Source organism: Chelonia mydas, chromosome 10 (assembly GCF_015237465.2).
Source record: "Chelonia mydas isolate rCheMyd1 chromosome 10, rCheMyd1.pri.v2, whole genome shotgun sequence".
Taxonomy (NCBI): Eukaryota; Metazoa; Chordata; order Testudines; family Cheloniidae; genus Chelonia; species Chelonia mydas.
The window spans coordinates 49018883-49045357 of NC_051250.2; the positions used below are offsets into that span (position 1 = coordinate 49018883).

General features: G+C 42.1%; 1 protein-coding gene across 15 annotated transcripts in view; it reads left to right on the plus strand.

Moving 5' to 3' along the window:
• Nucleotides 1–26475, plus strand: part of SCAPER (S-phase cyclin A associated protein in the ER) — a 356135-nt gene that overhangs the window by 198511 nt on the left and 131149 nt on the right. For all 15 annotated transcript variants that reach the window (XM_043523924.1, XM_043523925.1, XM_043523930.1 and 12 more), the window contains one exon: nt 17659–17785. In XM_043523924.1, the coding sequence (XP_043379859.1) occupies nt 17659–17785 (127 nt within the window). The remainder of the gene's footprint in view (nt 1–17658; nt 17786–26475) is intronic.

A 26475-nucleotide genomic window follows, 5' to 3' on the forward strand; every position in this document is an offset into this window, starting at 1 on the left:
GTGCAGCCAATGACACTTTTCCAAGCAAATGAGCACTATCATTGCAGGAGGGAGAATATTCCCAGTTGACTTGTTTGTTCGTTGACTTCACACAGCTGTTTGGTTGGTTGGTTGGTTGGTGGTTGCTCTTTTTGGTCGTTTGTTGAAGGTGAACAGATTCCTGGGGCTCCCTTAGTGTTAATTTTTTGGCTGCGGATCAGTTTAGAAGTAATAATTTTGCATTTCATCCAGTAAACTTGCCTATTAAAGTTACACTTACATGGATACCTACTATCTTAGGCAGATAGGGTTGGTGAGGTAATATCTTTTATTGGACCAACGTTTGTTGATGAGAGAGACAAGCTTTCAAGCTGTGTGTAGCTCAAAAGCTTGTCTCTCTCACCAACAGAAGTTTGGTCCAATAAAAGATGTTTCTCGCCTTGTCTCTAATGTCCTGGGACCAACACGGCTACAACGACATTGTATACACCTCATTCCCTTTGTAATATCTGTTAGAAGGCTGCACTAGCAGACAGATTTAAGGAAGGGGGAAAGTGGGTTATCACAAAATAAGTTATACTTTGCACTTACTTAGCAGCTTTTTTCCAAGGACCGTAGAGTTTTCAGTATTAAATTACGCATCAAAACACCATGTGAGCTATCAGTGTTATGAACCCCATTACATAAATAGAGAAAGTGAGGCAGAGGAAAAAGCTGAGACATGCTGCAAGTGATGTAGTGAGTCAGTAGCTGGGCCAGAAATCAAATCATCCCAGTCCTGTGCTTTAACCATTAGATGACACTCTCTTCCTGCAGGTTTGTAAAATTGTCTCTGTACTCCTCTACAAAACAAAACTATCGCAAAACTATTGTAGTGCTGAACACTACGGAAATTTAAGCTGTCATTATCCTGAAAAGAGGATTTAAAAGAGAGGGAAGATGGAATTAAAAAGAAAAACTCCAATAAGAGTCTGTTACAGAAGAAATTGGATATGTGGTCTGAGATACGTTCTTGCATAGCCAAAAATTAAACATTCTATATATCAGTGTTTTCAGAGTTCATGTGTCAAGCCAGTACTGGGTCACCTTGCTCAGCACCCAGGGACCTTGGCGGCCGGCCAGTAAAAACTAGTGGTAAAACTAGTAATTCCTACCCGGAAGTAGCCAGCAGCAGATCCGGCTCGTAGGCAGGGCGGCCACAGGGCTCTGTGTGCTGCCCGAGCACTTGCTCTCCACTGAGGTGGGGGTGGGTGCCTGCGGGCGAGAGCCGCGTGGAGCCGCTTGCGCGCCTCCGCCTAGGATCCAGACCTGCTGGACACTTCCAGGGTGCAGCGCGATCCGCAGTGACAGGACAGGTAGGAAGCCTGCCTCTGCACCCCGGCTGCGCTGCTGACCAAGAGCCACCAGAGGTAAGCCCACTCCTCAATCCCCTGCCCCAGCCCTGAGCCCCCCCAAACCCAGAGCCCCTTCCTGCACCCCAACCCCCTCATTCCTGGCCCCACCCCAGAGCCTACATTCCCAGCCCAGAGCCCTGACCCCTTCCTGCACCCCTGAGCCCCTCCTGCACCCCAAACCCTGCATCCCCAGCCCAGAGCCTTGACCCCGCTCCCGCACCTCTGCCCAGAGCCCCCTCCCATACCACAAACCCCTCATCCCCAGCTCCGTTGGGTCGCTGGCATCAACATTTTCTTCAACTGGGTAGCCAGAAAAAAAGTTTGAAAAACACTGCTATATATTACAATATAGTCTTGTTTGCCTCCCAGTGCACCATCTGACTCACAGGAGAGAAAGATATTTAGGTCATTCTTGATCTAATACGTAAGTTACTATTAAGCCAATTATAAGACATTAGACCAAAATATTGGCAACATTCAGAGACAAAGCTCCATTTTAAAGGAACTAGTGGAAAGAAGCAGATAATCCCATATTCTGGAAATATTTGTGTGGAATTTGTTGTTTTCCAAACAGCTGTGCAAACTATAAAGGAGCCAAAAAAGAGTAAATAAATCTCCAGTTTGTGATAAGTCATCCACCAGTTGATTGTAGGATACATGTTCAAAAAATTGCTCAAGCATTCGCCCTGTGGAGACATCAGGTACAGGTGTTTCTGTATCTCGACGACTGGCTGATCAAAGGCCGCTCCAGGACACAAGCGGTCTCGTTTATTGAGAACCTGGGTCTGCTCCTAAACGAAGCAAAGTCAACTCTGCCCCCCGTCCAGAGGATAGAGTTTAAAGGGGCAGTACTGGACTTGACCCAAGCCAGGGCATTCCTCCCACAGGCTAGATTTCAAGCCCTCAACAGCATGATCCAGGGAGTCACGCAGTTCCCCACCACTATCGCAAGAAACTGCCTGAAGCTTCTCAGGCACATGGCAGCCTGTACGTGGTATGACACACCAGACTCAGGGTTCGGCCGCTACAGTCGTGGCTAGCGTCACTCTATCGATGAGCCCAGGCCAGCTTGGACAGGATCGTGACCCTGCTTTGCCCTATCCTCGATTCACTCTTGTGCTGGACCGACATCCAGCAGGTGTGCTCAGGGGTCCCCTTCGCAGCCCCACAGCCATTCCTGCCGTTGGTGACGGACGCGTCGGATTTGGACTGGGGAGCTCATTTTGGGGACCACAGGACTCAAGGCGTCTGGTCGCAAGCAAGCAGATCGCGCCTCCACATCAATGTCAGAGAGCTCAGAGCAGTGCGCTTAGTGTGTCAGACATTCCGCCTTACCTAATCGGACAATGTGTATCAGTCATGACGGACGATACGACTGCGATGTTCTGTATCAACAAACGGGGGTGTACGCTCCTCTCCCCTGTGCCAGGAAGCCTTCATGCTATGGGACTTCTGTGTAGAACACTCAGTCAACTTGCAGGTGTCGTATCTCCCCGGGGTTCAGCAAGCTGGCAGACCGCCTCAGCAGGTTGTTCCGCAGCCACGAGCGATCCCTTCAACCGGATGTCTCATGTTCAGTCTTCCAGAGGTGGGCATGTCCCCTGATCGACCTCTTTGCCACATGACGCAACAGGAAGTGTCAACAGTTCTGCTCCTTCCAGAATCAGAGCCCGGGCTCCATAGTGGATGCGTTCCTCCTCCGCTGGGGAGGAGCTCTCCTATACACCTTCCCGCCGATACCACTCGTTCACAAGGTCCTGCTCAAGATTCGCAGAGATCGTGCTCGAGTTATACTGATAGCACCGGCCTGGCCATGTCAGCATTGGTACACATCTCTCCTAGACGTGTCTGTGGGAGCCGCAATTACCTTGCCGCTCTTCCCGGACCTTCTCACACAGGATCACGGACATCTCCAACACTCAAACCTGCAGTCACTCCATCTCACGGCGTAGAAGCTCCATCATTGAATGTGTCGGAGCTTTCCTGTTCAGACCATGTTAGACAGGTCCTCCTTGGCAGTAGAAAACGCTCAACGAGGGCCATGTACCTTGCCAAGTGGAAGAGATTTTCAATATGTTCAGCGTAGCGCAACTCGCCCCCAATGCTAGCCTCAGTGCTACACATTCTGGACTACCTTCTGTGTCTGAAACAAGAGGGTCTCTCGTTGCCTTCTATAAGAGTACACTTGGCAGCCATCTCAGCATTCCATCTGGGTGTAGAGGGCTGCTCAGTTTTTGCTAACCACATGGTCAGCTGCTTCCTGAAGGGGCTCGAAAGGTTGTACCCACATGTTCGCCAGCCGGTCCCTGCCTGCGACTTCAACTTGGTCAACTCTAGACTCGTGGGGCATCCCTTTGAGCCTTTAGCAACATGCTCCCTGCTCTACCTCTCTTACAAGGTTGTGTTCCTGGTGGCGATAACCTCGGCCAGGAGGGTGTCTGAGCTCAAGGCCCTAACTTCAAAGCTGCCCTACACCGCATTTTTTAAGGCAGAGGTTCAGCTCAGGCCCTACCATGCTTTCCTTCTGAAGGTTGTGTCGCAGTTCCACATCAACCAGAACATTTTCTTCCCTGTTTTCTACCCTAAACCTCATTCGAACAACAGGGAGCAGAGGCTCCACAATCTAGATGTCCGCAGAGCGCTGGCCTTTTACGTCGAGAGAACAAAACTATTTAGGAAGTCAGTCCAACTCTTCATGGCAGTGGCGGACAGGATGAAAGGTCAGCTGGTTTCAGCCCAGTGTATTTCATCACGGATAATGGCCTGTATCAGTGAGTGCTACAATCTGGCAGGGGTTCCCGTGTCTCCGATCACAGCACACTCTACCAGGGCACAGGCTTCATCTACGGTGTTCCTGGCTCAAGTTCCCACCCAGGAAATCTGCAGAGTGGCAATGTGGTCATCCATACACACTTTTGCTGTGCACTATGCAATCACCAGGCCGGCCAGAGATGATGCAATCTTTGGAAGAGCAGTACTCCAATCAGTGGACAGCTCCGACCCCACCTCCTGAATTTGGCATGGGAGTCACCTGATTGGCATGGACGTGAACAAACACTCGAAGAAGAAAAAACGGTTAGTCCTCATAACTGTTCTTCGAGATGTGTTGTTCATGTCCATTCCAATACCCACCCTCTTATCCCTCTGTCGGAGTAGCCTGCAAGAACGAACTGAAGGGGTGGTGGGTTGGCAGGGCAGTATATTAGGCGCCATGAGGGCGAGACTACTGGGGGCACCGAGGCCAACCTGATGGATGCTGTGAGGGGAAAAATCTTCTGGCCAACGTGCACGTGCACACGCACCTGATTGGGATGGACATGAACGATACATCTCAAAGAACAACAGTTATGAGAAGTGAGTAACTGTTTTTTGTCATGAAATAGATGGATAGATGAATTTGGAAAGGCTGCTATGTCCATATAATCACTGGAGCAAAGATTACAATCTTCCTATATTAATCTTGTAAAATACAAAATTATAATAATCTGTCTCTCCTAATCTGTTAATATCAATGATAAATTCCATATTCAAGCACAATCCACTGTACCAAACAAATTCCTTAGTTCTTCAAAACAATCCTTGGTAAAGAGAACACCATCTTTCCTTTGCCCAAAAAATCAGTTTAAAGACTATCTGGAGTTGAGATAACTCATCCAGGATTTAGTAGTGGCAGAGAACATTTCTGCTTCTTCTGTCCTCCCAGCAAGACCACATACTGTACCATTTTCCTGTCACTGGGTTAGCAGACAATAGAACATAAGTAAGGCTACGATTTAGTCACAGAGGTCACAGAAGGCACAGAATCTGAGACTTCCAGCGAACTCCATGACTTCAGCCTGCGGTGGCAGGGAGCTACAAGATACCCCTGCCGCTTCTGGCAGTCCCCGGAGCTCCAGGCCACAGTGGGCAGCACGGTACCCCACAGCTCCTGGCTGCCATGCATGGCAGGGTACTCCCAAGCTCCCGGCCACTGCCAGCAGGGGAACCCCCAAGCTTGTGGGCAGCAGGGAACCCTGCAGCTCCTTGCCGTGGCAGGGGAACCCCCAAGTTCCCAGCGGCTGAGGGCAGCGGAGGAACCCCACAACTCCCGGCCCCCACACGCAGCGAGGGACCCCCCAGAGCTGCAGACAGCAGGGGTAGCCCCTCAGGCCTCAGCTGCTGTAGGCTGCTCCTAGAGCCTGCGCAGCTGCCCCACTTCAAGCAGTGTGGGGACCCGCAGATCCCCATTTTGTCAGGGATATTTTTAGTAAAAGTCATGGACAGGTCACGGCTTCCATGAATTTTTCTCTTTTGCCCATGCTCTGTCTGTGGCTATTACTAAAAATATCTGACAAAATCTTAGCCTTAAACATAAGCAATTCAGGAGTAAATTGTTAGTATGGGGCTGGAAATTTCACTCCTATACGCCCCACAGTTTGGACTACAGGGTGTGTGAATAGCAGTACGCACCAAAGTGCTGACCTGTAACTCCCCCATGTGGATGCTGCAGACGCAAACTAAAAGCTTGCTAGTTTGCATTAACATAGTCCTCTTGAAACAGGACTACACTACTGTGAACCAAAGTTTGTCTTTTAGTGAAAGATTCTGGAGTTATTTACAGCTGAGGTTAAAATCTGGCAGTTTCTTTTTTGAGGGGGAATACATTACCAGCAGTGTTTCTTCCGTTGAGGTTGGAAATTGGACATAACTTTTAGCTCATATTACTGAAACATCACTGTAATTCTGGCATTCTTCCTTTAAGCTTAGTTCAGATGAATCACAGTTTTGATTTACGTCAGGGTTAAATACAGACCTCTTGTGTTCCGTGAATGTTCCTTATGCCTTTTTAAATACTATTGGCATTGGGCAGAATATATGCTAAATTCATAAAGACACTGACATACAAATATGTGTATTCTGTAGGTATGTTTAGGTATTCTATAGGTATGTTTAGGTACTTTGTAGTTCACTGTTTAAAATATTAGAATTACTCTCTGCAGTGGTGAAACAGTCCTCCAACCAATGAAGTGGCCACTTTTCTGTCACAAAGTCGAACGTTTTGCCCATAATTTTACACTTGCTTTGCCTCTTCCTTAATCTGATGGGACACCAGCCCAGGTTCAATTACAAAGGGGCAGGGGAGAAAAGCCATTTTTAATAGTCTTTTTTGCTTTTATATTAATTTTTGTGTAGATGTAGTCCACCTTTGAAAGTGTTAGTGACAGGATATATTAAGAAAGAAGCACATCAAAACTATGCAAAGAAAACACTCATACTTGAGACTAGAGTTCTGAGTAGTCAATACAAAATCATATTTTATATTAACACATTAATATTATTTTAATGATTACTAAAATATATTTCAGCATAAACCCTCATAATTATTAGATTGTGCAATCTCCAGTGTGTCTCCATCCAGTCATGTAATTTGAAAGAAATCTTTACTTAAGGGATTTAAGCACTTCCTTACTTAAACATGTACTTAAGTGCTTTGCTGAATAATAGTGGACTTTAATGTATGTTTAAATGTTGTCCTGAATTGGGGCCTATGGCTGAAATATAAGTGAGGAGATCCAATGTACAGTTTGTTGGGTCGAGGAAGAGAAGCAAGAGTTCTTCTTTGAGTGGTTATACATGTGTATTCCACTCAGGTGTGTGGGTGCCCAGTACACCAGAGCCAGAGCGTTTTCTGCAGCAGTACCCATTGGGTCCGTGCATGCATCCTGCACCTTCTCCTGGCCCCTCCTTAGGCTATATGAGAGTGGCACTCCCCTGACCCTGTCAGTTCCTTATCACCACCCATAGCCTGAGTTGGAGTTTCCTGGGCAGTTTACCTCATGATTTTTTCTCTTTGTAGTCAGCAAGATTAGTTCTCTGCCTTCCCTGTAAATAGAAGTTAGTATCCCATAATTAGATTTCTTTTGTTATTTTAGTCTGTTTTAGGGTTTTATTTTGTTTGTTACTAATTAGTCTTCAATGCTAGACACTGGTGACATGCAGCACTCCCTGGGCTTTTAGCAATGCCTGTCATGTGGGGTGTCTATCCCAGATAGTGACCCTCACATGGTCTGCCTTCTCTGTCTTGGCGAGGGGCACATTAAGGATAGGTGCAGTATCTGCCATTCTTTCAAAAAAAGAATGCAGATTTCCAAAGATCTGTGCCTCAAGCAACACTTTATGAAGCAGGCCATGAGACCCACCTCAGCCCCAGGACCCTCAACCAAACACCTATTGCCTACCTGCAGTCCACTAATGAGGCTGCAGTGGTCTCTGACAAACCCCTAGACTCAGGCTATGTCTACACTAGCACTTTTGTCAGTATCACTTAAGTCGCACATGAGTGAGAAAAAACACTGCCCTAAGCGATATAAGTTGCACCAACAGAAGCACTGGTGTGGACAGCACTATGTCAACGGGAGAGCTCTCTCCTGTCAGCTTAGAGCAGCTATATGGGAGATCTTACTGCAGCACAGCTGCATCACTACAGCTGTACTGCTGTAAGCTTTCTAATGTAGACATGGCCTCAGTCTTTTCTCTGAGGAAGAGGTGTTGGTCTTCTTATCCCGAGCTTCCCCAAAAGAGGACTCCTAAAACAAACCGGAGCTGCTCACAGTCATAGAATTTTTTGAGGAGGAAGCACAAATCACAGAGAAGGAGATCCACCAATTCCAGTACGAATCAGCCAGCTCATCCTCAGTCTGCTGTTTGGAAGTAGCACATTTGACTTCTCCTTCAAAGACAGCAATATAATTGCTGGCGATCTTTCTGCTATCTCCCCCCCATGCATGGGAACAGATATTCCACTTCCTCAATGCTTGAGAGATCATAACCACAGACAAATGGATCCTAAGGACTATGAGACTGGGATATTCTATCCAATTCCTCTCACTCCCCCCTTTCCCACTCATCTCCTCTATCCCTTTTTGGGGAACCGTCTCAGGGAGTCAGTGCTCCTTCAGGAAGTTCAGACTGTGCTCACTCTATGGTCCATAGAAGAATTTCCCTTTGGCACTGGGGAAAGGAGTTTTAATCCATGACTCTTTCTGATCCCCAAGTCCAAGAGAGGGTCTGAGTCCCATACTGAACCTTCAAAATATCAACAAGTTCATCAGAGATATAAAATTTCACCTGGTTTCCCTAGCATCAGTCCATCCTTCCCTACATCACGGTGCTTGTTTGCTACCCTTTCTCTCCAGAATGCCTATTTCCATGTGGCAGTTCTGCCAAGTCACATGAAGTTTTGAGATCTGTAGCAACGGGTCAACATTATCAATACACAGTACTTCGGTTTGGCCTGTTGTCAGCTCCGCATGTATTTACCTACTGCATAGTGGAGGTTGCAACCTTCTTGAGGAGAAAGGGAATTCACATCTTCATTTATCTGGATGATTGGTTGGTGTGAGGCAGATTGAAACATCAGGTACTTCACCATGTTTAGTTCATCATCTGTCTCTTTGACTGTCTGGGACTCATTCTAAAAAAGGGAAAATGCATGTTGGTCCCAATACAGAAAATTTGAGTTCATCAGGATCCTACTCAATTCTAGGAATTCGATGGCTTGTCTCCCTCAGAACAAATTTCAGTTCATTCACAAGCTGTGCATATTTCTCAAGTCACACTTTACAACTGCTGTCGAGTGTGCCTCAGGCTACTAGGTATATGGCCTCATGTACTTACGTGACCCAACATTCCAGGCTGAACCTGCACCATCTGTCAAGAGTGTCTAAAGCTAGTTTATTCATTAAACAGACACCCTTAGACAAGTTGTTCTAGGTTCCTTCTGTGATCCTATGTTCCCTGGATCAAAACAACAAATCTCTCAGCCCCTTACATCCAGGACAGTCATTACCAGAGCAAGAAGCAGATCTTTGTACCAATGTCCTTGAACTCTGGGCAATTCACAAGGCTTGTTGTGCCTTTCTCCCTCACTTCAAGGGCTTGTCAATCGAGAAATTGACCGACAATACAACCATGGTGTACTACCTAAACAGATAGGGAGGGAGCAACTGGCAATCAGTTTTGCCAAGACTGATGTATCTCTGGAACTTTGGCACCAGGGAAGGCTACTTCCATTGCAGCTCACTTACCTGTCTCCCAGAAACAGATGGCCGATTACCCAGGAACGGAATTCTCCTAGAATGATAAATGGTCCCTCAAGAACAGTATGCTGAGGACCATCTTTCAAATTTGGAGTATTCCAGCCGTCAGCCTATTTGCAACAAAAGGCAACAAGAAATGCCATCAGTTCTGTCCTTCAGTAAGTCATAGTCCAGACTTGATAACCAACACATTTCTGCTGAGATGAGGATCGAGTCTCATGTATACATTTCCCCCATTCCACTCATCCCACAAGTTCTCAATTTAAAACAAGAACACACCAAGATAATTCTTATCATTGCCAATGTGATCGAGACAGCTCTTGTTCTTGGATCTTCACGTTCTCTCGATTCAAACCCATGGTCTCTGCCTCCTCTTCCAAATCTGCTCTCCCAGCAACACAGACAAATGTGGCACCCAGATCTTAATAGTGTGCACCTCACAGCATGGCTGTTGAGTGGTTAGATCGAGTGGAGAAGCAGTGCTCAGTGTCTGTTCAGGAGACATTTCTTAACAGTAGAAAGCAATCCACTAAGTCTCTGTATTTGGCTAAATGAAAGTGTTTTTTGATCTGGTCTACTATTCACAGAATTCACCCAGCAAAAGCTAAGATTAAAGACATTTTTGAGTACCTGTTACACCTCAAATCCTCAGGTCTTTCTCTTACCTTGCTGAGAGTCCACTTAGCTATCTATCTTCCATTCCAGGGAGATCTGTTTTTTTCCAGCTCCATAGTTTCTAGGTTTTTAAAAGGAAATGTTTGCTTTTCTCCTTCTGTAAAGATACAGTACCACTTTGGGACCTCAGCACTGTATTAGTGGCACTAATGGGTCCTCCATTTTAGCCTTTGGTGACCTGTTCTTGGCTTCACCTGACTCAAAAGGCATCCTTTCTCATCAGATTAGGAGAATGAGGACACTTCAGACTGTCATGGTAGTACATCCTATATGTTTTTGTCAGGGTCTGCTTACCCCGCACTAGCCCAGACAGGGTTAAGCCCATATTATTGACAGCAGAAGTCCCGCCTCCGCGGTGGGACTGGGCATGCTCCAAATGCTCTAGCAGTATAAAGGGAAGAAGCCCAGCTCATTCTGGGATGGAGGCCAAAGAGGAAGGACCTGTCTGGGAAGCTCTTGCGAGGAGCCAGCCAGAGCCCCTGACTGCACCAGGAATCAGAGCCTCCCTGGGCCTGCTTGAACCCTGGTGGCTGGAGGAGCCACGGAGATGACTGGCCCAACTGACCACGGAGAATCTGAAGTCTCATAGGAGACCCCAGCACACATACTGGTAGGAAGTGACCCAGGGAAGGTGAGGGAGTGGTACCTCCCACCCAGGAAACCTCAGTGTGTTTCGGTAGGATCCCTGTGATGAGTCAGTGGCAAGTTGCTACACCACTGTTAGGGTCCTGGATCGGGGCCCGGTGGAGTCAGGTGGGCCCGGGCCCCCTAAAGGGGCAGCCACACCCCTTGGTGGGTGCCCCACCCCCATTGAACTCTGGCCGCTAGGCCATGCTGCCCTGCACCCAAGGGCTGTTCCATTGACTCTGGCCACTAGACCATGCTGCCCTACACCCAAGGGCTGCTCCATTGACTCTGGCCACTAGACCACACTGCCCTGCACCCCCAGGGCGGCTCCATTAAACTCTGACCACTAGGCCACTCTCCCCTGCACCCAAGGGCTACTCTGTTGACTCTGGCCGCTGGGCCGTGCTGCCCTGACCCTAGCCGCATAGACCGTCACAATGTTATTTTTCAAAGATAAATTAGCTTTGAGACAGCATCCAAAATCGTAAACTAAAGTTCACATTTTCATTTTTACCAGGCAATATACTTACTTGGTTTTTTCCCCAAAATGGCACTCAAACCTGCATATTTTGGATGTCAGGCAAGCACTGGCCTTCTGTCTATATAGGACCAGTACTTTCAGGCTGTCTTCTTGGCTTTTTGTTTCATATGATAGCAGAATGAGAGGTCAGGCAGTTTTAGCACAGACAGTTTCCAAATGGATTAATCCCTGTATTGCAGTGGCATACAGGGTAGCAAATGCCCCTCCCTCCCAAAGACTATTGGCCCATTCAACAAGAGCTCAAACAACCTTGGTAGTTTTTCTAAGCGACATCCCCATACTATACACTTGTAGAGCTGCTATTTGGTCTTCCGTGCATACATTCGCTCATCATTATGCCATGACAACAGCTTCAAGATGTGATTCAAACTTTGGGAAAGCAATATTGAGTCACTGTTTAAATATACTTGGAGCCTGACCTCCTGACAGTACTGTTTTTCAGTCACCTGAGGGGAATACACATGTAACCACTCAAAGAAGAAAATCTGATTACTTACCTGTACTGTAACCATTGTTCTTCAAAATATGATTGCACACATATTCCACAAGCCTCCGTCCGTTCCCTCTGCATTGAGTTTCGAGCCACCATAGTTCAGTACAAAGGAATTGATGGAGGATGTGGCGGTGCTGCCCGCATATAGCTGTAGGAGCAGCCATGAGGAGGCATAGGGCATGTGTGCTGCACCAACAGATACTGCTGCAGAAAACTCCCTGGCTGCAGCACACTGGGCATGCATCACCTGAGTGGAATACACATTTGCACCCGCATCTCAAAGAACAACGATTACAATACAGGTAGATAAAGGTTTCTTCCCTTTTATGCAATATCATTTTTGTGTTGTTCTAATTTAGGCTATTTTCTCACTGTATTATCCACCAAAGAAAAATATTTAATATGAAACAGAGTTTTTGTCCAAATGTAATTAATCAAAACTGTTCTTCGCTATAAATATAAGATGTGTTCTACTTTGACTTGCCAGAGCATTCCATAAAAAAATGATTTAGTATGGTAGCAAAACTGTCAATAAAACTGGAAAATAGTTCCCCAGTTCGGAAATAAAGGTCTCGGCTTCATTCCAATATGTCTACATATAAAGACCTCAGTATGTACTTCACATTGAATGACTGTTATCCTGTCACAAGATTCAGTTCCACTGACATTCTGCTACAGTTACATCTATAATCAAAGTAAGGACTTTGGTATCTCTCACTGCTAATGACACAATCCTTGCTATACTTGGTCCTCATCCCTGGTAGATGCTCCTTCAACCAACTTCTACAGCAGCCTGGCTTTCCCACAACTAACTTGCTCCTTGGCTTTCCCTAGAAAGAGAGGGAACTCTACTCTCACTCCTCACTCTCTCAAGCAGCTCCTTCACTCACTCTCCTCCTTTTTCATCAGTAGTCCACTATCCTGTGTTGAAGGGGGTGAGCCCATTACAAACAATGGCTCCCGCTCTATTCCAGAGGAAGAGAGGACACACCCACAATCACTGGAGAAGAACATTAAAATTCATTTTATATATTTATGTATTCCACGAGCCTCCATCCGTTCCCTTTGCATTGAGTTTTGAGCCACCATAGTTCAATACAAAGGAATTGATGGAGGATGTGGCGGCGCTGCCCTCATATAGCCGTAGGAGGCATATATATGTATGTGTGTGTGTGTGCGCGCGCGTGTGTGTCTGGTTTGAAATAGGGTCTGTGTTGAAGTGAAGGAATAGAGTTGGGGAATATCTTTCCCTGGGATTGTTTAAAATACTTGACATAATCTGGTACTTTGCAGAGTTAAAAAAATATTATTGTTCAGAATTAATTATTTTTATGAATGCTGGCGATTTTAGTTATCTCTGGCAAGGATGATAGAGCTGCATCCAAGGCACAGCTCCATTAGATTCATGGAGTCACCCCATTTCTTCCTTCAATTTGATGGTAAGAGTTCCCAAAAGCCCCCAAGAGTACCATCCAGCACATCACTAAGTTATTCTCATCTCTTAATTACCAGCCTCGTTGGTTCATAACCCATTAGGACAAGACTTTCAACAAAAGTTCTTTTTGAACATTGTTCTGTAGTCGATTTGCAATAGACCAGATTTTGCCTCCCTAGACACACATGCTTTGGAGGGGACTTTTTTCAGGTCAGTGTGAGACAAGGAGAATCAGGGACCCTGCAGAACTCCTAAACTCTACATTGCAGGAAAGATGGTATTTAATTACACTCACAGTTTATACAGTCTCTTAATTAAATGTATATATGTAAAATATCACATGGCATATTCCAAAAGCAATCTTAACTCTTCCATTATATACCCTTCCACAATCCATCTTTCAGAGAGAGACATACTATACCATCCGCAACTTCAGAATTTTTAAAAATTGAGACATAAGTCATCAAGAAGCCATACGGTTCCAGTGCATAGGTTAGATGGGCATCCAAAAATACAATAAACATTATTCAGACCATACATTTAACTTAGAAATTGTTGTTGTCAATAATAGCCACACCTTTTTTGCTCAGTCTTTATAAAAAGGTCAAAGTCAATATAATCCAAAAAGAGAAGAAAAATTCCTACTGTCAAATATGCAGTCTAACATTAAAACTAACGAGCACTTCCAGTAAATAAAGATCATTCCAGATGAAACAAATTAGTATGAGTCAGTACCCATCTTATTTGGGTGGAGGGAAAATAACTGAGTAATGAGCAAATCTGCTCCAGCCATAGATAACGTTCTAGTTTCTCAGTACTCCAAATTATTAACTTTTAATTAAAGCATTTATACAGACTCTCAGTAATATGTAACAATATAATGGTGTTTCAGAGTAGCAGCCATGTTAGTCTGTATCCGCAAAAAGAACAGAGTACTTGTTGGCACCTTAGAGACTAACAAATTTATTAGAGCATAAGCTTTCATGAGCTACAGCCCACTTCATCGGATGCATAGAATGGAACGTATAGTAAGAAGAAATATATATACATACAGATAAGTTGGAAGTTGCCATACAAACTGTGAGAGGCTAATTAGTTAAGGTGAGCTATTATCAGCAGGAGAAAAAAACTTTTGTAGTGATAATCAAGATGGCCCATTTAAACAGTTCATAGAATCATAGAATCATAGAATATCAGGGTTGGAAGGGACCCCAGAAGGTCATCTAGTCCAACCCCCTGCTCGGAGCAGGACCAAGTCCCAGTTAAATCATCCCAGCCAGGGCTTTGTCAAGCCTGACCTTAAAAACCTCTAAGGAAGGAGATTCTACCACCTCCCTAGGTAACGCATTCCAGTGTTTCACCACCCTCTTAGTGAAAAAGTTGACAAGAAGGTGTGAGGATACTTAACATGGGGAAATAGATTCAATATGTGTAATGACCCAGCCACTCCCAGTCTTTATTCAAACCCAAGTTAATGGTATCTAGTTTGTATATTAATTCAAGCTCAGCAGTTTTCATTGGAGTCTGTTTCTGAAGCTTTTCTGTTGCAAAATTGCCACCCTTAAGTCTGTTACTGAGTGGCCAGAGAGGTTGAAGTGTTCTCCTACCGGTTTTTGAATGTTATGATTCCTGATGTCAGACTTGTGTCCATGTATTCTTTTGCCTAGAGACTGGCCAATGTACATGGCAGAGGGGCATTGCTGGCACATGATGGCATATATCACATTGGTAGATGTGTAGCACATCATCAAAGATTTACAGCCTATCCTGAAAAATGATCCCTCACTCTCACAGGTCTTGGGAGATAGACCAGTCCTCGCTTACAGACAGCCCCCCAACCTGAAGCAAATACTCGCCAACAACCACACACCACACAACAAAAACACTAACCCAGGAACCTATCCTTGCAAGAAAGCCCGATGCCAACTCTGTCCACATCTTTATTCAAGTGACACCATCATAGGACCTAATCACATTAGCCACGCCATCAGGGGCTCATTCACCTGCACATCTACCAATGTGATATATGCCATCATGTGCCAGCATTACCCCTCTGCCATTGTACATTGGCCAAACCGGACAGTCTCTGTGCAATGGTGTATTGCCAAGTGCACACAAAAAAGTCTTTCCAACTTGGGAAGGAAGCAAGGGAACTTGTCAACAGAGATGGCAGTTTAATAGTATAATTAAGGCTACGATTTTGTCACAGAAGTCGTGGAAATCACAGATTCTGTGACTTCCAGAGACCTTTATGACTTCAGCCCGCAGGGGTCGGGAGCTCTGAGCCGCCCTAGGTGCCCCGCACCACCGCAGGCTGAGATCCCCATTTTGTCTCGGATATTTTTTGTAAAACTCAGGGACAGGTCACGAGCTTCCATGAATTTTTCTTTATTGTTCATGACCTGTCCCTCACTTTTGTTAAAAATATCAGTGACAAAATCTTAGCCTTAATTATAATTATTCAGTAAGACCTTTTTCACTTCTCTCTAATCCTTGTCCTTGCCTTGAGCAGCGTCTTAGATAATGTTAATTACTCTGGACACTGATGTCTGATCCGCACATAGATGTAGATAAAACAAACATACATATACACACTTTCTCATCAAAAGAGGCTTTAAGATTTGCCATATAGAAAAATGAGACTTTATCATCTTTATCCACCAAATTCTCAAAGAGCATCAAAGTCCCTTCTTTTGGCCTGCATGGCTGATCTCAGATCTTACTCCCATTTGATTTCTGCTCTTTTTATACTATCTGCAGCAAGCAGAATTCCATCTTGCTCTCTCAGATCAGACAGAGTTGTGATTATGATGCTTCTCTCTTTTTAATGAAATTTTATGGGCTTTCCTCATGGGAATGCAGTAGTTATTTTCAAATAGATCTTTATTTAGATTAAAAAATCTTACAGATTTTCCAGAAGATAAAGTAGGTCTGAATCACCTTCCTCTAAAACTGACTAGACTGCTTACATTTCTAGATCTTATTTGATTTTCTAAGTATGGGCTGCAGCCATTCTGCCTTTCACTAATTTTGTAACCTGCTTCTGTTGTTCAGTCACAGTATTTAGTTAATGAGATTTGCAGTCCCAAGTTCTACACTTTTTCTTCTTTTTTCCATCTTTGCTCCCAGTTTAGTAAGTACAGAAGAAATTCTTTCAATTTTATTTTTCATAGAGGGCCTGGCAGTGCAGAGAATATCTTGTCTGGACTTAACCCACTGTTAGCATTCCTTTCTCAGAAAAATCCTCTGGCTGAATGTCAGCGGGTTCAGCTGACTAGATGCTAACAAGTCCTAGGCTCAAAGAAATCCTGATGATCATTTTTATTTTTACTTTTATTGGGCATTTTAACTCTCAAGATTCAGAGTTGTATGAAGTCTTTTTATAGATTTATTTACTTAACTGTTTTTCAGTGAAAGAAATAAAAAATAACATCTTCCACTGATTAAGCAGGAGCTCTCCCTGCTTAGGTCTTGCCCCCATTTAGAATTTTTATTAAATTATTAACTACAAATGATCTTGATATAGATTCTACAGACATGCTGATTCCCTTTTTAACCTTCTGGTACTAGTTAAGATCGTCTTCCCTTTCCTGTCATTCTTCCCCTCCCCCCCCTGCTCCCTCCACTGTGAATGCTTCCTGGCTCTCCCTTCCCCCACTCATGATGTTCAGACTCCTTATGATCAATTTCAAGGTCCTGCATAACTTCCTTCCTTACTTATCCCTACTTGTTTCTTATGTCATCCTCCCACATTCATGCTGCTCCACCAATGAAACCAGCTTATCTCTGTATCTGCCACAGCTACCACCACACTTTCTTTTTGGCCTCTAGTGAATGGAATGCCATTCCTGAACTGGTCTGTAAAGCCACTGTACTCTCTTCATTTCAGTTTCCCCTAAAAACCCACTTCTTAAGAAACTAGTTAAATCATCTACTTTTCTATGTCCCTCACTCTTCTCCTGTGTGAATTGCTCATCTTTGTGGAGGGAGATAATTGAATGCTGGGAGGAGAAGGTAAAAGGATACTGGAACTGAAGCTGGGAAAGACAAATTGGTTGAGTTGTGGAGGAAGGATGCGGGGAATTAACTCTGATTAACTTAAAAAAGACAGCAGCAGCAGCAAACAAACAGGTGACTAATAAGTGCTTATGATTGCCCTAATCTCTTTACTTGCATGCTGCCTTACTTCCCCCTTTCTTCATCTCCTTGTCCTTTTAGAGTGTGTTCTTTCTAAGCTGGGGCTGCTTTCCTCTGTGGTACACATTTTGGATGCTACTGCAGTATGAGTAAAAATACCTGTATGTAGATTTTTCTTAGTTATTTTAATCAAATTGAGGCTCATAAAGTTTCAGTAGGTATCTTTATAAGATGCAATTTTACTTGAATGTAACTTTTTTCTCTTTTAACTCATTTTTATCTTTTGTTTAATGTTGAAGGCTGCAGCGATTAGCAAAAGATCTTCTAAAGCAGTTCCAAGTACAGGATAGCAGTTCATTGGCAAACAACAAGGTTTCTGCTCTGGACAGGACTTTAGGAGAGATTTCTCGTATTCTGGAAAAGGAGGTATTATTTACTACATAATTCATAATTAACCCATGGAATGCACAGCTTAGTTGGAATCAAGAAAGCATTCAACATGTATGTACATGAATACAGGAGTTATAAACGTTCCTACTTCAGGGTGTTGCATGTGTAACAGAAGGGAGTTAGGAAGAAAGCTTCCATATGAGCTAGCTGTTACATAATTGACCATTCTGAAGATTCCAGCCCCTTCCCCGGATGCATCTGATACTGACCATTGTCAGAGAGAGAATACCAAAATAGATGGACTTCTGGTATATATGGTATTTCTTATGTTCTTAGGTAGCTTTCATGTGAGAAATTTTCTTTTTTGCTCTTTGTTAAAAAAAAATTAATATAACAGAAGTTACAACAAACGAAAACATGACTTTATAGAAAAACTAATCAGATTTTTTTTTTTTTTTTTTTTTTACTGCTTAAGCAGATTTTTCCAATAAAACCTGAGATGCAGGGAGTGCATTTCTCCCCTTTTCTTAATTTTGTGAAAATCCCCGCCCTTTTTTAACAGATAAATTAAAGACCACCACTGAATACGTGATACATATGTACAGTGATTTTCTCTGGTTATTAGATGAAGATGAATATTGGTTTTAGTTTTGGATAGCAACAGGATTACATAAGCTTTCTGTGGTTTATCAGTAACTTTAGACATGTGTATGCTGTTACCACAAGTAAACGAAGTTTAAACAGATGGATTTGACATGGATTTTTTCCAGTTGCCTTTCCTGATATTTTAGAATACTGCCAGATTTAAGTAGGGAGCCAGCTGCAAGTCTTATAAACCTGAATAAGTAATTTCATATCTGCCAAAATATATAAGTTGATGGAAGTTAGAGAAGCAAAATTTTCTGTGACCCATGTCACAAAGTGTAATGTTATGTTATATTAAATTGTGGCAAATATTCCTTCACTTCAAGTTCATTCAGATTTCACAAATGCTCAAATAACAATATTTAAGTCCTGTAGAATTCCTCCACTCTGTGTTTGTGCATACCAACCATGACAATTATGGCAGTCACACATATAGACTAAGGAAAGACTGTGGCCTAAATTCTTAGATATACCTGTTATCCTTCGAATGCAACAGAGGGGGCTGCAAAATAGCCAGCCACGACTCTTTGATTGTGAGGCCAGTTCTGCACTGGCTATAACCCCAACATAGGGTAGAGCAGCCTTGGCTCTGGTGCTGTTTGAGGTATTAGAATTCTACTGCTGGCAGGCTATTGCTCCCTTTTGTGCCCTCACCCTGCCCCCCACAGCTGCGCCAGCTTGCAGCTCATTTGCATCAGGAGAATCCTTAGCTAGGAAAATTCAGCAGCTCTCTGGCTTATTTACATTGCCAGACTGGCACAGAAGGTTCCAAATAAATGAGAAAATCTAGCCTTGTAAATCTTTTGTTCCCTTAACCTGTATATATTTCAAATGGCCACGCTACTTTCACAGTTAGCTTTCAGATTCACTGATGGACTTGTGTTTTTACTTTTTTAGCACAGAAATTCTCAAACTCACAACATTCAGTTTAGAGTAGTTAGTATCTTTTAAGCCTCTCTCATTTTCCTCCCTCTTGCCCATTTTTGAAAAGCAATTAATACAATTATTACATCGCCATAAGAATGGTTGCCATTTTTGTTTCCTTTCCCATCATGTTAGAAGGTTAAAATGACATCATGCTGCCTATATTACAAAGTTTAGCGGGTCACAGAGCTCAGAAACAGACTGCTTGGGTAAACGGTACTGAGTGATGGTTTTCAGCAAAAAGGAAAAAAACATTTATGTTATTATTGCTGTCAAAGTGAAATTGAAGTATTGTTTATATTGCTACTGATATTCGCAAGCTAAGAAGGAAGTATCCCATTTCTTATTAGAAATGTTACAAAGAACTAAAGTTTGAAGAGTTCTCTTTAGCTTGCTTTTTTTTCTTTGTACTTGAAGTGAAAATTTTCACTGGTTGAAATAGTACATTCCACAGTTAAATAATTTGCCTGTATCTTCTTTTAGAGCCTATACAAAATATACTAAAGTCCATAAGTGTCTTTCTATTGATATCAGTGGGCTTTGGATCAGGCACTTGGAGAACATGGGCCAGTTCTCCTCTCCCTTGCATCATGTGTACTCCTTTACACCTCTGCAAAATGAGTGCAGAGTAAAATACTGTCATCAGCACCTTGCACAGGTGTAAATAAACGTACAGAGTGTGCAAAGCAGTGAAGTATCAGACCTGATATGTTGGGTTGGTTTTTTTGGAAAGGGTAAGGTGTTCCTCTTCTGCTGGCAAGCCTTTTATGTTTCCCCTGTGTTTTACTGCATGCTATACATGGCACATTGCAATGAAAGTCACCATTCTACAGCATAAGTAATGGCACTTACGTCAGCCAAATTTTGTCTTTACACCTTCTGCAAATCCATTGAAGACAATAGGCATGATTTTTATTTACATTGTCCACTTTACACAACTCTGGCAGTGTAAAAGTTCCTTAAAAGGATGGAAACGCCCCATATAATATCCACAGTGCAGAGAGCTCTCCTGGCTGGTATAAAACTAGTAGAGGGACTCTACAGTTGTCCTGGCCCCAGGCCCAAAGGTATAGGGGTTAGGTCAGGGTGTCAAGGGGGACGTGGCTGAAATTCCATGTACTGTGTTTATTTTCTGATTTCCAGAGCCTGTAAGAGGCCATGGGAAGCAGAAAGTAAGTTGGAGCAGCCTTCAGGTTACTCCAACTTACACTAGGGACCAGGAAAGCTCCTGAATGACTCCAGAGTACAGGAGCACAAAGATGACTTAAATTTGCCTTTAATTCCTCTTCATTCCTGCCCCAGCCACAGGACTGGAGTAACTGAGAATCAGACCCATTGGGGTTTCCTGGACTATATGACAGGAAAGAATTTAGCCCATTATTTCCATTATTATGCTGGTACTAGGTATCTTAGGAAGTCCTGTGTCAGCTTTGTGATGGTACATTGTTTCATGACTGTGTTATAGGTTGAAAGAGAGACAAGGTGGGTGAGGTAATATCTTTTATTGGACCAACTTCTGTTGGTAAGAAAGAGATGCTTTCAAGGTTACACGGAGATCTTCTTCAGATCTACAGCAATGCTGCATAGTACAGGTTGAAATGCATTTTCATTTATTTAATAGCTACAGTAGAATCAATCCTTTGATCGAGGGTTTTTGTAGCATGGAAATGGCAATACAGTCTGTATTCACATAAGTGGTTACTCAAAAATAGAAGACCGTAGGCCAAATTCTGCTCTCAGCTACATTGGGGTGAATAACTTCGGTGGGAGTTTGAGGTATTCAGCAGCTCTCAAGGTCAGGCTGTTATTCAATAAGTTCCAAAAGTGGACATCATTAGTGCAATTAACAGTACATTCTTCCATTAACTTATGGTGTAAGGGAGAAAAAAAGAATTCTTTAAACAATCAATATAACTTTTATAACTCAAATGCTTATTTTGTTCCGATCCAATAGTATATTAGATGAACCACAGTTTTAGCAATTCTAGTTTAATTATTGTATAAAAGAAATTGAACTCGTCTGATCTAAGAAGAAATTGAATTCTTCTGATAAAAGGCAAGCAAGCATATATTACATATCTGTGTTCTAGAGTGCTCCATTCAAACCAGTGCTGCATATATATTTACCAGGATAACATAGTTTATCTTTGCTCTTTTAGCATTGGTGCCAGTCAGATAATGGAATAGTAGCTATAGTTGTTTTCAAGAAATATTGCAAACATACGCTTTAAATTATGTTTTGAAAATGAAGCCATTGCTCAAGTCAAAATTTGGTTTGTTTTCTATATTTCGCCCTTATCATACTTAATGATCTACACCAGGGGTTCTCAAACTGGGGGTTGGGACCCCTCATAGGGTCGTGAGGTTATTATATGGGATGTCGCGAGCTGTCAGCCTCCACCCCAAACCCCGTTTTGCATCCAGCATTTATAATGGTGTTAAATATATAAAGAAGTGTTTTTAATTTATAAGGGGGGTCGAATCAGAGGCTTGCTATGTGAAAGGGGTCACCAGTACAAAAGTTTTAGAACCACTGATCTACACTGTAATTATAGAACTGTGAAGAGGATGAAGTCTTTCTCTTACCACTGCTAATTTTTCTATATTGCAATAAATTAAATAATAAGAAAAATCAAAAATAAATGTGCATGAATTTTCCTCTGATCAGTGTCTCAAACAGATTCATTGTGAGTCATTTCACTACAATTGATACCTTATAGCAATTATATATTTCTTATTTTACACAACTATTTATATTAGTGGTAGAGCATGAAACCAATTTGAGGAAAACAAATTAGCAGTTTATTTAAATATATTTGCTTATAAAAGAGTAATATTCAGTAGATGATGATTTCACTGAAAGTGCATATTTTATAATACATATATGTGTGTGTTAAGTTTGTAATATGATAGGATTCTATTTTCTTACATATGCGTATGGGGTTTATATGACCATGTCCATTAATGATGGTTAGCTGTGTGAAATCCATTAATTTCACACAAATTTGTGCAGATATATTGGCAAATATACACCTTAGGTGGGAGGAAAAAATCACACACAGGACCTAGCAATATAAAATGTGGGCAGTGTTCCATGCTGTGTTGAGGAAAGTTGCTACTTAAGGTCCAAATCATGTCCAAGCTTACTTGGTGATACAAAGCAGTAAGGGCTAGCTCAACAGAGGAACTTAGGCATTGCAACGCTCAGCATTGCCACACCTAACTGAGGTGCCTAGAAAATCAGTGGGAATCACAAAGCTTGAGTTAGGCACTCAGACTCCATGTATAGTGAATGGAGGGAGATAGGCACCTAAGAATGGGTTATACAAAAGCTGGCTCACTAGGTGGCTTCCCACTAAGATAGCCAGTGGTGGCAAGGGAGCTTTGATTCTGCTCCCTCTCTCTCCAGTCGGCAGCATAGTATAAGCCAAGACAGTTTACTCCCTCCCGAGAGGAAACAGGGAAACCAGGACCCTTCCTGGGCTACTGCAGAGACTCAGAGCAGATCATGTAATCATTAGGCCGAAATGTCAAAGTTCATGGTGAGAATCTGCCAAGCACACATCCCTAAGAAAATATTGACAAAGTATTGTTACAGTGAAAACATAATGATCATACATACTGCTATTTAAAGAAATATCAAAAGATATATAATATGTCCTAAGAAATTTCTCCTAGAATATTATCTTAAAAGTTGAATTATTTTTTATGAAGTATGAGTACAGTTCTAATAAATACATTCATAATAAATTGACTGTTAACCATTTGCATCACCGAGCCTGACAGTGAAAACAAGTGGTAATATTTTGAAGAGTACAAAGAAAATGTAATATAAAAATAGGCTATGGAATTTACATTATTTTGTTCAGAAGGAGCTTGCATGTTTTGTAGAATACAACCGTATACACATAACATACAGCATAAAGATATTAAGAAAACCCTTGAGTACCATTAATGGGATTTGTACAGAGTAGAACATTTCTGCGGCTTCCATAATTCTTATTCTTAAAACATGGTCTTTAAACAACTTAAAATAAAAAGTGAGTTCCAGTGTAAGTATGTCAGCATCACTGAAATATGTGTGAGCACATCATTGTTCTAATAATAAAAACAAATAATCATGGTACAAAAAACCCAGCTCACTTCCCCACAGCTTGCATATCTTCTTTCAGATGTAATCATCCAGACGTGGAACTGCTGTTTAATAATCTGGGGATTGGGAGAATCCAGGCAATGATTGCTGTTTGTATAATTTGTCATTTACAAATTATACTCTAACTCCTGATCATTCTCTTCTGTACTCGGGTGAATATTATTATTACTAATTCAGTCTTTAGATATATTTTTACCTTGGCTGTTTAAAGAAAGGAACAGTTTTCATTTTGCTTTATATTTTTTAATTGCAGAAAAAATAAGATTTAAAAACTTTTAACTAGGGAGAAATTGGAAAGTTTCATACCCTATATCTTAAGAAAATTATATTTCCTTTTGTGCAAAACTAAGAACATAGAGTAACGTTCTGTGTTCCATCCAAACACTTCTAAATTTATTCCAGTCAGACTTACTGAACCCTATATGTGAGAGTATTATGCATAGCCCTAGTAGTTAAGAGTAGCTGGGAAGTGATGCATTTAAAAATCCGTGAGAAGAAATGAGTGGTGTTGAGATTTGGACCTTACATAATAAATTTTTAAAAAATTGTTGGGACACTTGAGATCTCAGCTACCCTACCAGCGGTAGTAACTTCAGATGGCAAAGAAGTGAATTCCAAAAGCTAATGACTAATTCAATTTCTGTAAATGAGTGGTGTTTTTAAAATATTGATTCTGCTGTTCTCTGGCAGCAGCTCTCTCTCTCTGCTGTTGCTGGAATTGGAGAGAGTGCACGTCCAGCAGCGTCGTCATGATACTGATTTTTCCTGAGTAGAGAACTAGCCGCCAGCTGCATGTTTTTGCTGTAGCGCAGAGCCTGATGGCAATACGCCAGCTCCTGTGTATCTTGTTATTAAAACAATCCTTTAAAATTATACAAATATACCAGATTGCAGGATACTTGCTGCCTCAGTGGATCGGATGACATATGGAGCCTTTCAGCAGTCAGGCACTGGTTGAAACTGGGCTCCATGTCAGTAGTAACTATCAGAATGCTGTTTCAGTGGCGTTTGTGAAAAAGTTGATGGATGCAGTTCTGTTTTGTCCACATACGCAAAAGCCACAGCCACCACAATTGGCCATAATTACCCCCCCATATAGATAGCTGTTTTTAATTTTATAGCCTCTATTTTTTTTATTTATTTATTTATTTTGCATTCATAGACAATACCAAGCCAACCAGTTTAGGTTAGTGCATGAGGAGAATCATTATGGCAGTGTGAAAACAAAGGAAAATCTATCAGTAATGTAAATGTAGTGAAAATAGCACTTTTCTTCCTGTGGCTATATTAGCAGCAGCATATCAGAGTAATGGCATTTTCTGACGCAGATTTTTCTCAACTCATGGTATGAAATACCTTGTCTGCTTGATAAGTTGCAGTTGTGCATACAGGAATAACATTTGCTCCCTTTACCCCAAATAAGCAGGGTTTGTACAATGAACTCGGTGTTTGTGTGTATGTGAGAGAGATGGGGAGGGATTGTGCATTTGGTAGTGTCAAAACAACTGTTTACATTTGATGAAGTAGCCGCATTTCCTCATAGATGCAGACCTTGCTACCATTATTCATGCCACCTCTAGATTGGACTAGTGTAACGTGCTCTACATGAAGCTAGTGTAGATTACAGAGGCCTGCTTGCTATTGGATCATCTCGCCATGACCATACAATACCAGTGCTCAGCGATCTGCACTTGCTGCCTATTGGCTTCCTCACAGGGCTTTTGTGATTTTTTTCATTCCCCAGAGAAAACCTACAAAAGCTCTATGTAAAGAAACACAGAAAACATATTATGTAATTTACTTCCTAAGCATATGTATTCCTGATACACAACAGATCACGCATACATTGTCCAAAATGAAAAGCTTGCATTTTTGAAAATAAAATTTAAAAAACACAATAATTGAATCTTCAGTCGATAGCTAATTAGGCCCTACCACTCTTTTATATCTGTCTTTTGATACCAGTAGACGTTTACGAATGCATTTGTTGTTTCCGCACCAAGCATATTGCATAGTTAGGTACAAACCAATCTGAACATCCTGAAAACATGCTAGAATGATGCAGAGTTGGCTGAACAGATGGCAGGTCTTTTAAAAATTGATAAAATCCTAAATTCAGCTGTCCTCTGTGACTTTATTTCCACAATTTCCACATTTTGATGCAACAAACTATAGTACAGCCTCTTTCACAAACTTAGATTTGGGATAAAAATCTGAATCTTCAATTTTAAATTCAAAAAGAGAGGGAAGGAACTCAAGATTTTTATCAATTACAGTCTTCTGTTTTTGTCTCAACAATTCGTTTTTTGGAGGGAGGAGGGGGCTCTCTCATGTTGACCAACTGATGAAAAGGTTCTGTAGCTTCTCCTAATAATTTTTTTTAATTTATCCTTGTGTATTTCAGTTCTTAGTTAATTAGATCAAGCCAGATTTTTGTTGAGACTGTAATAATAGTATAATCTGTCAAATTTCTGTGAAACCTCCTTCAATTACGTTTGCCATTTTAGTATCTCTGTAGAATTCCTTGTTTTGTAAAATGTCTGCTCTGTTTTGATCAAAAGTACTTCTCATATTCATTGCAAATTTCAATATACTTACAGTAGTTGGATGCAAATATAGAGAAACAGTTTTCCTGAGAGTTCTAAGTGTTATTGACAAGAGAGGACAATCATCCTCCTTTTTTTTTAGGCAGCCAACTATGAAGCAGATAATGGGTGCAAAAGAATTTTTGAACTTCCACTTCTCCAGAATGGAGGTGATGTTAAAGAGATACTGAAAGTCCATAGGGACAAATTATTTAGGGACTTATATTATCATCACAGTTGCATATCAGTGAGGATGATGCCTCTGAATGTGTCCTACTTGCAGGATCATCACCTGACTGCATTATATTTATTATCTGCTTTTACATTTACTACAGTTACAATAAGAAACAGCCACCTAAAACCAATCTGCACTACCACTTAAGTTGATCTAACTTATATCACTCAGCAGTGTGAAAAAG